General features: G+C 37.5%; 1 protein-coding gene across 1 annotated transcript; it reads right to left on the bottom strand.

Annotated features, from left to right (window-relative positions):
• Positions 1-3,647: 3,647 nt before the first annotated feature.
• On the bottom strand, positions 3,648-10,655 carry LOC136209361 (DNA-directed RNA polymerase II subunit RPB1-like). The gene is made up of 13 exons (XM_066000810.1): positions 10,397-10,655; positions 10,024-10,287; positions 9,642-9,944; positions 9,395-9,553; positions 9,144-9,305; positions 8,831-9,051; positions 8,611-8,752; positions 8,179-8,514; positions 7,824-8,110; positions 7,482-7,740; positions 4,307-7,404; positions 4,153-4,206; positions 3,648-4,076 (listed from the first exon to the last, which is right to left on the bottom strand). The coding sequence occupies exons 1-13, from the start codon at positions 10,484-10,486 to the stop codon at positions 4,016-4,018; spliced, it is 5,436 nt and encodes a 1,811-aa protein (XP_065856882.1). The 5' UTR covers positions 10,487-10,655; the 3' UTR covers positions 3,648-4,015.
• Between the last annotated feature and the right edge of the window lie 363 nt (positions 10,656-11,018).

Genomic DNA, 11,018 nt, shown 5'->3' with positions numbered 1-11,018 from the left:
TGCTAAGGGCCCGTTTGTTTTACCTACTGTTTGCTGTTACGGTTTGCTGTTGGAAAAAACTGTTTTTTCAAAAAAACAGAGGTTCTCTGCTTTTGTAAAAGGCTGCTTGTCAGGTGTAAAAGGCAAACAGGAGATCACTAACCAAACACCTAATGTTGCTTTTCAGATGTAAAAAGCAAATAGGAGGTCACTAACCAAACACTTAAAACTCTCCATTTTGAAGTGAAAAAGCAAAAAGGAGCATGAAAAGGAGCAACCAAACACCTCCTAAATTTAAGAGTTTAAATATACATTAAGCCAAAAAGTTTCGTGCAAATAGAAGATAAAAAAAAAAAGTTTCGTGCAGATATATCACTAACGTAAAATTAATACGTACTTGTGCTTTTTTAACAATATAGATTTTATCAGACATGCCTCTCACTCTATGTTAACTAGTGCATCATTGTCCACGTTTGATAATGGTTGTTTTTCACCACTTAATTTAAGTTAAAAATCACTTATTTTTGATAAGTTATAATATTTAACTTAACATTTTAAGTTAAATATTATCGTATAATATTTTTATAAAAGTTATATCATTCAATACTTTCAACACTTATAACATTCAGCATACTTAATTTTTCAGCATTTAATTTTTAGTTTTATCGAACAGCACGTTAGTTTGACATAATTCAAATTATTACTCTATATAATTATAGATAATTTTTAAAACTGAATTTTTATGTAAATTCTCTTTCACGGGCTTATAGTGTCCAGCTAAACCCAAATCCAGCTAGGCCCATTTTCTAAGAGGGTTGGATTCAGAGTTATTCTGAAAATTCAGGCCCGACTCAGCCTGATGATCTAGGAGGATATATTTATATAATTTATTAAGGGTATTATCTAAAAAATAAATAAATTCATTATGTAATAAATTATAATAAATGGGCCTAGCTGAATTAAATGAATGGTTTATATTATTGTGTCGTGTAAAAAATGATTTGTTGAAAATACTTTAAAAAAATACTTAAAAATATTTTCTAAATATATCCTTACAAGTTACAATATATATATATATATATATATATATATATATATATATATATATATATATATATATATATAATATGTTTGATATTTTCAAAGTATGTGTGATGATGTGTTTGTTGCCAGGAGTACATGAGTCGAGATTGGGAGCTGAGTCTGATTCATACATTTCGTGAAGGTAATTAGGCTATTGACTGGATGGTGAATTTCATAGGCTCATTTCCTTTGGATTATCAAGAATGTGATGTGCCCCCTATAGTCCTCCAGACTATTCTTTGTGAGGCTCGGCTTGACCGACACTCACATATGATATGTTGTTAATTAATTTTCATTTCCTTATTTTGTTTGGGTTTCACCCACTTCCGATTACCAAAAAAAAACATTTTATTGATATGATCAGCGTGTCAAATCCTTATATAACATTCTTTCAAATTCTTATATAAATTAATATATTTACAACAATCATACGATACATGCTATATGTGGATATATAATTCAAACGCATCAATAAATATCATATAAACAAGTCATTACAACAATACACAAAGAACATAAGAATGAATAATACTTTGATGATCTTATTAATATATCAAAGGCAATCAAACATCCAATATACTTCATCCTGTGGTAGTAAAAAGACAATTACTAGGGATAGAATGAACCTAGTCACAGATTAACGACATGTCAAAATAGTGGCCAATCATATCCTTCTATTGTAGTCTTTATACCAACTTAAGATCCCAGAGAAACAACCATTACAATGTATCATTCAACACTCCACATATTACATTGTATTCATATTCATATGTACATTCGGCAACCCATTAATCTCTTCCTGCTTTTTTAGGGTTAGATAATAATCCCGATTTACGGGTTCTGTTATTTGGATTCAAAATTCTTTCATGTATCGTTATTTGAGCAGAGATTACTCTAAACAGTAAATGTTAGAGATAAAATTATACTATTTTTTTTATGTTAGATATACATTTTCGTGTATTAATCGGATCCATTGTAACTCGATTCACTGTAGAAGAAAGTTTAAGTGATTTTTACATCTTTTCAAAAAAAAAAAAAAAAAAATTGATTTTTACATAATTGCATAGATATGAAATTACAATTGATAAATCCAATCCATAAAAATGGATTCAAAACACAAGAATCTACAATTAATTTTCTTTGGATTCAAAATTAAAATTATGCAAACCACCTCCTCGACCACTTGCAAATTGTTTAATCTGCCCCAAACTTTTAACCATTTCACTTTCTCCCACCATCACCGGAGCAGAATTCCGATTAGTATCATCAACAGACTGCATAACTTGCTTCTTAGCCTGAAAAAAGTTACGTAATCTCATAACAAGAACACCATAACACACCATAAATTCCGAATCATTCTTCTTCTTATTTTTTCTGTTTCCAACTCGGCCGATACACGAAACTTTAGGAGAAGTAGGCTCTCTTCTGTCGAAGCTCAGAGTTCTAACTCTCCGGCGGATTTCTTTAGGTATAAGAGAAACTCTTCCTCCTTTTTTTGAATATGAATTGCTTCTCGCCGGACTTGGTGGTGGACTGGCGAATGTAACCGGACCTGCTGCTTTTGGAAGCAATTCGGAGATTTTGGATTTTGATTTGTGCTTCATTTTTTCCAATTTTGTTTCGGATTTGATTGATTGAGTTTTGCAATGTATATATATATATGTGTATGTATAAGTTGGGTTTAGGAAGAAAGGGAAGACTTGTTCTTACTTCTCGGCAAAGGACGGCCGGAACTGAAATGTAATAATCGGAAGGACATTTCAGTTGACTTTGTGAAAGCAACGTTTCTGCTTCTTCTACCATTACAATTTCTATTTTAATATGTAACAAAAGTATAGGTGATAATTTTGTATTTCGTGTCAAAACCGTGGTATTTCATATATATATTCCATATGGTTTTATATGTTATAAATGTTAGAAAAATAATTTTCGTGTCACTCTTGTCGTGTCAGTCGGGTTATATCTGTATATCGTGTTTTCATGTCAGAAATTGCCTCCCCTAAACAAAACTATTCAATTTGTAAACATGGATTAAGAACTCCTGGGTTGTGCGTTTCATAAAAAAATTATTATCGTGACTATTTAACGAGAATTAAACAAACTGATTTTACACATGTTTGCAACTTTTATACTACTACTAAGCATACCAAGTAATCACTATTCACATAACTAGGGATGACAATTCCTATTAGAAGTAACAATTATCGGGTTTGCGTCGTGTTAATTTCGAACAGTGTTAAAATGAGTCAATCCTAATCCAATCTAAAAACTTTCATATTAACATCGTGTTAACCTAATCAGATAGTGTCGATTTCATGTCGTGTTTTCGGATCACGTATAATTTTAGTGTCAATTGCACATCATTACACGTTGACTCCATATATTTATATAAAAAAACTGCTGCCCTTTCAAAAAAAGTTCTTTTTCTATTAAGAAATTAAACTACATATTCCTTGATATAAAATTTACAAAAATATAAATAACTTGAAAATATGCACGAGAGTAATGTATATAATATAATAATTCAAAAGGTCAAATGAATAAATATAATGTTTAAGTAGCTAGCTTTATGGCACGTCCAAGAATCATATTATTATAAATTAAATACTTGATATCATATCCTTGTGCATATTAATCAAATATGAAGAATTAGCCTGCAGAAATCAGGGCAGTCTTTTTCTATACATTGTAAAAATTATAAATAATTCTGAATTTAATTAACATTATCCACCAAACTGTAAAGTTCAAATTGCCTTTACGTTGTTTTCGGTTCTTTGACCGGTCCGATTTTGACAAGGTGTAACTATGCCTATTTTATCATATGTACAAGTTTTTCATCCGGTGTATCAGGCAAGAGTTTGAAGAACAACTTGACCTTTTACTTCCTAACAAGTTGTTCCATACATCTCACAGGAATCATCATCGACTGCTCTTGTCATCCTTTCCGTCCCCTTTACTGGCTGGTGGATGACGGCGAATATCCAGACGCACTTGGTGAATACCCAGCACTAGGCCTGTATTAAATAAAAAGCATGTCAAAAAGTTCCAACAAGATTGATCTAATTTACGACAATGGAACTGCGTAATCACCTGTACTGTGGAGAACTTGGACTATAATCTGCGGTTACACCAGAATCACACGGGCTGGGACAACAAGTGACAGCATGGTTAGAAAGAATACCATATGCTATAACTTATAAGAATTAGCATAACAGATAAAATGGTTGTACAATATGACTCTCACCTGCTTGGACTGTATGTTGTGCTTGAAGGGGAATATGATGTCGATGTAGGACTGGACGGTGACAATCTTGGGCTGCTAGGCGAGTATGCCAGTGATGGACTGTATGTTGCTGATTGAGGATTGTAACTTGGTGAAGTCGGACTATAGATTGGGGATGTAGGATGGTAGCTTGGGGAGGTTGGACTGTATCCTGGGGAAGTGGGGCTATAAGAAGGTGATGCCGGGTTGTATGATGGAGATGTGGGGCTATAAGAAGGTGATGCCGGGTTGTATGATGGAGATGTGGGGCTATAAGAAGGTGATGTCGGGCTGTATCCTGGGGAAGTAGGACTATATGCAGGGGATGTTGGACTATATGCAGGGGAAGTAGGACTATATGCAGGGGATGTTGGACTATATGCAGGGGAAGTAGGACTATATGCAGGGGATGTTGGACTATATAATGGTGATGTAGGCCTATAGCTTGGTGAAGCTGGGCTGTAACTGGGAGATGTAGGGCTATAGCTCAGAGAAGTACGGCTATAGCTCGGAGAAGTAGGGCTGTAGCTAGGAGAGATAGGACTGTAGCTCGGGGAAGTAGGCAAATATGATGGGCTTGTAGGAGAATATGCAGGGCTTGTGGGAGAATAGGCAGGGCTTGTGGGGCTATACACAGGTGATGATGGGCTGTAACCTGCCGTGCCAAAGTTCGGAGACAAAGCGGGAGAAAAACCCATGCGATTTGCGCAGGGTGAGAACTGTGCGTCTGTGATGGGTGATAGGCGAAGATTTGGGCTTAGCATGTAATTTGGAGAAATCATACCGTCATGGTATGGAGTTCCTGAAACCGGAGAACGAGCAGGAGTCATGCCGAAATCAACACCATCCATATAACTAGGGAGCTGAAGCTCAATAGCTTTTTTCAGCATTTCATCATTAAGATACAAAGAACAGCCTCCTGTTCCGATGGGTGCAAGCTGACCAAGCATTATAGTCTCAGAGACACCTCTCAAGTAATCTGATTCAGCATATACAGCAGCATCGAGGAGAATGTCCACAGTCTCTTCAAATGAGCATCTCATCAATGGCCCGGTATCATTTCGGTTAATACCATGACGTGTAATTGCCATTAAATGGCCACGGTAGGTCATGGTATCACACAGTATAGCTAGATGTCTGTAATTCACGTACGATCCATCAAAAGAGATAACAACCCTCAACTCATCCAGCAAGCAACGACGTACTGCCTCAATACCAAGAACTTCAATAACTTCAATCAAGTGATTGCTAGTTGTCCTCCTCGAATCAACATTTTCATTGCACATTACAGCAAGGAGATTGACGCCCTCTGTATCCAACATCCACTCCTCAGTTGTCTTAAATCCATCCTTATCATCAAACTTGCTTACTTTATTTTGTTTGATGAATACCTTATTAATATCCGGAATACCTCGAAGAGCCAATTCCTTCATGATGTTACTCTCAATCTTTTTCAGGAAAAGATCATCCTCAGCTGAGTCACCATTCAACTCCCCCTTGGGAGCTTCATCATTCATGATACGTATTCGAAGAATCAACTTTTCAGCATTGTCATCATTGAATATACAAGTCAAGTCATCATCAAATTCAAGGTTGATCTTCTCAGCAATGTCAGCCATGTTCAACCTCTTATCAATCATCTTTTCACGATTCAACTCTATCCGAAGCAACCAAGGAGAGAATTTTTCAGGTGCGATATCTTCATCCGGCATCTCATAGTATGACCTCACAAAATCAATATCCTCTTCAATAATAGTACTCACGGGATCTGGATCATACCATACTTCTGAACCCTCAGTAACACTCTGGAGAGTTGTATATTCCAAAGCACACTGAACATTCTTAGCTCTCTCTTTCGTTTGACTACATTCGGGCACCAAGTAGACAGAAAGCGATGGAGTTTTGATATTTTTAGCTACATTAATAATCTCCCTCAGCCTAGGAACACCGAGGGTAACATTCTTAGCACTAACACCAGCGTAATGGAAAGTATTGAGGGTCATTTGCGTAGCCGGCTCTCCAATGGACTGTGCTGCTACACAACCAATCATTTCCCCAGGTGCTACCAATGACTGTAAGAACCTTGACTCTATTTCACCAATTACCCAGTCAAATGCTTCGCGAGTGAGCCTGTATTCCTGCAACACCCTTTTACTCGCAAGTGTGCTTCGCAGCAAGATCCCAAAGAAGAGTGTCGCATTCTTTTGAGCTTCCACACTCAATTGATCCTCTCCCGGAACAACTTTCAATCTTTCCTGTAGCTTATCAACAGCTTCTACAACTTCCATAGGATGGATGTCAGAGGGCTTTCTTGTATCAACTTTGAAAGTCTTCTGTGCATTCCAGATTAGCCTCATAAGATTAACAGGCAATGGCCAAGAGCTATCACCTGTAGTTGCAATCTCCCTTCCAAGTTGAAGTCTATCTACTTCAAGCTTTTGAACCTCAGCATCAAACACATCACGCAATTCTCGAATATTTTTCAAATCCTCAATGTGCTCTGGCAACATGTAATTGGGGTTCCAACTTTCATCATCTAATTCATATCTGAAGACCCTGTCGAATTCTGATTTCTTCATTTTTAGAGAATCTAGCTTCTGTGATTCAATCCGGACAGAATCCATACCATCCTCCCCATAAAGAAACTGAATAACATCGCCTAGTGAATTCCTAACCGTACCATCATATTTAACCATGGTATCCTCCATGGCCTTCACTAAACGCCTCTGAATGTACCCAGTCTCAGAAGTCTTGACCGCCGTATCAATAATACCTTCCCTACCACCCATAGCATGAAAAAAGAATTCCTGAGGGTTCAACCCACGCAAATACGAGTTCTCAACAAATCCACGACTCTCTGGCCCGTGGTCGTGCTTGGTAAAGTGAGGCAATGTCCGTTCTAAGAATCCAAACGGAATTCGCTTACCCTCCACATTTTGCTGCCCCACACAAGCAGTCATCTGAGATATGTTAATGAAACTTCCTTTTGATCCTGAAGTAACCATAGCCTTGAGATTGTTACTCTCAGATAAACTCTTTTGGGCGCTGCTTCCAGCATCATCACGAGCTTGATTCAACACCTATTGAGTTTAAAGTGTGTTAGTAGAAAAGATAAAGAACAAAGAAGCAACAGGCAGAATAGATGAATCCTAAGCACCTGGTTAACTTTGTTTTCAAATGATTCCGTCATAGTTCGTCCAGGTTCAAGTTCTAGAACTGAATTTCGGGCTTTCCAGATAAGCTCTTCCACTGCATTTTTTGCATTTGAAATTGTTTCATTGATTTTCTCCATTGTAGAAGCATCGGCAATTGTATCCTCAATGCCAATGCTAAAACCATTTTGCAAAAGCCAATAATTTACAAGCCATTGAGTGTGCCCCAAAAACTTGCGAGCTGCATCTGGACCAACTTCCTCCCTGAAAACAGAAAAACTATACATAAAGCACCACACCAAGTTTGAATAAAGTTACTGCATATCTAAAATGTCAGAAATCTATACCAGATGACGTGTATAAGACTTCCTGTTGAAGTCCCAAGCGTTTTCTTGCAAAGAGTTCCAGTTATTAACTCTCCTTTCTCTATTCGTACAAGGGTATCGGCTGGAGTAATAAATCCTCTTTCACTATCAGAGTGCCAGGCAGCAGTTCTAATAAGATTTATTTGCTTGGGTATGATGAGATTTAAAACTTGTTTTCCAGTCCAAAGGGGGCGTGGCTTCAGAATTGCAGGAGCAGGAACTTTCCCATCAAAATCCTCCCACCACATCAAGATGTTCATAAAAACATCCTGCAAGAAAGCAATGGTGATCATATAATATATCCAATGCAACAAAAATATTAATCTCCAATCATTACCTTCTCTATAAAGGTATCTCTCTTTGTGATCTTACTGCATCCTAAGAGTGAATCCTGGACAATTCCCATTACAGGCCGGTTTGATTGAGGAGAAACAATGCACTTAGGCACCATCATGAGCTCCATTACCTCTGCTCTAGTTTCGAATGACTGGGGAACATGCATGTTCATTTCATCACCATCAAAATCAGCATTATATGGTGATGTGACAGACAAGTTCAAACGAAACGTTGAGTATGGCATGATCTTGATTCTATGGCCCATGATTGACATTTTATGAAGACTGGGTTGACGATTGAACAACACAACATCCCCATCATTCAAATGCCTCTCCACCTGAGACCACCATCCAATCCAATGGTTATTATCATCAGACCACAAATTAAACACAAATCAATAAGGTAACCTAAACATTAAGATATAAGAGCATGCCTTATAGCCAAGCTCCAAATGGCGATCACTACTTTTCTTCAAATAACGAAGGTCGAGCCTTTGTCCATCATCCCTTATGATGTATTTTGCACCAGTTTTTCCTGGTGGAGGATGAGGCCCATTCTCAACAAGCTCCCTCAACCTGTTCTTTAAAATAATGGTTCAGTAAACATACTCAAAGGAAGACAAACATTGGCTTAAAGCAACACAAGTTATGGACCTTTCAATGTTATACGGAGTCACCGTCTCCGGACACGTGAGATTCAAGGCAATACTCCATGGCACACCCAGCTCGTCAATATTAATATTGGGATCAGGGGTAATGACTGTACGAGCAGAAAAATCCACACGTTTCCCCATCAGATTAGTCCTAATCCGCCCCGTTTTGCCCTTGAGCCGACTGGATATGCATTTGATACGTCTTCCAGATGTTTGCGTAGCCTACAGTACAGGAATAAGTTCATAAGGTAAGTTTCTCTGTACATTGACTATATATTTAAGGTTATAGTCTGTCCAAGACCAAGAATCCATACCATTGGCTGTCCAGGCAGCTCATTGTCAAAATATGTGGCCACATAAAACTGCAACAACTGGGAAAACTCTGATATTATGTGGGCAGGTGCGCCACCCTTGTCCAGCTTCTTGAGATTCTCATTGTGTCTAATGATCATTGCCAATTGATGAGTCAAATCATCCTGAATTAGAAAAGACAATAAAGTCATATGTGAATCCTAGAAATAGAAAGGATGCATAAATAATGGCAAAGGAAGGAAGGAAGGCTTGCCTCACTCCTGGAGGAGGTACCCATCATGACAGAGGGCCTGACATGAGGTGGTGGAATTGGGAGGACTTGAAGAATCATCCAATCAGGACGTGCATACTTTGGGTTAAACCCTAACAATTTACAGTCATCGTCACTTATCCTTTTCAATACACCAAGAACCTATTATTGTAAAAAAGAAGAATTAGCATCACATGATCACATGTATGTAAAATAATAGGTAAGCAAGCAAGCAGAAGGATCACCCTACCCTCTCTGCTGTAAGTGTCTGCTTTCTTTCAATAGGTTCAGGTAGCTGTTCTTGGTCATCATCACTTTTCTTCCTTTGAATCTTATACTCTGCAATCATCCTCATACCATCAATGCTCAGCTTGGGCTGCTGAGCACCGCAGCCACCACCCCGAGTCTTTTTTTTCACTGGCTCTTCACCAATATCAATATCAATATCATCACCACCTTCACATTTGGTCCTATTTTTGGTTGCATCAAGAATCTTTTTAAGCCTGGCTTTGGGATTCTTTATTTTCATGGCTTGCTTAAATTTAGGTTCTTCCTGCACAAGACAAGACAAGACACAATCATCAAAATCATCAATAGAACTGAAAGAAAGCCCTCATCAATACAATACATACATCATCTGCCAATATCTTAGAACAGTTGAAACAAACACATCTCATGATACTGAGCACCGTCTTCATAAAGCCTATATGATACATTGGCTTGGCCAACTCCAAATGACCAAAATGACCAGGACATTCAGCCATATTCGCTGTGCAAGTCTCACATTTTTGCTTTCTGTCAATTGTCCCCAACCTCGTGTCGCTTAAACCACCTGCCTTGGGCTTTCCCCTCTCTGTAGTTTCACTATACTCAACTTCAACCACCGACATTTCTCTCTGTCACAACAAAACACATCCAACAATTCAGAAAGATAATCAAGCTTTCATTTCATTTCGTTTTACAAATTCAAAATTACTACAAGTTATTAGAGAAGTGAGAATTTACAATCTCATCGGGGCTCAGTAGGCCAAACTGCACCAGCCGAACCTTGGCGACCTCCGCCGGGGAGTAAGGAAATCTCATATCCATTGTCATTTGCAAACCCTAACTTAACTTGTTTAAAAGAAGATTATTCTTCTGTATAATTTATTTCTTATGATGTTTCGATTGTTTTGTTTAAAACAAGTTATTAGAACAGATCGGCGGCGAAATACGGCACTGTCTCAGAGCAGATCGGCGGCGACAAATTTCAACCGAGAGAAGAGAGCTCTCTCAACTCAAGTAATGAAATGACTCTACCCCAAGGCTCTTATTTATAGAGAAACAAGCCTCGGATCTTCGCTGTCTTAATTTCACAAATTAATGCGCAATTAATAATATAGAAGTTACATTTTGACTCCTCAAGTTGCTTTGTGAAATGTATTTAGTCTAAAATTAAGTTTATATAGCAATTTAACCCTTCAAATTGGATCTAGAATCAAATTAGTATAAAATAATATGTGTTAATATATTATTAGTAATTATTTTAATACACACCACTTCTCTTTGTTCCCACATATGATTTTGAGGCCCTTAACCACTCAAAACAATCTTAATTGGTATACCAAATCAAATTAAAGAGTCAAAT

The sequence above is a fragment of the Euphorbia lathyris genome, chromosome 10 (genome assembly GCF_963576675.1).
Source record: "Euphorbia lathyris chromosome 10, ddEupLath1.1, whole genome shotgun sequence".
Taxonomy (NCBI): Eukaryota; Viridiplantae; Streptophyta; class Magnoliopsida; order Malpighiales; family Euphorbiaceae; genus Euphorbia; species Euphorbia lathyris.
Note: the sequence above shows the minus strand (reverse complement) of the source record. Positions and strands in the feature narration are given on the sequence as shown.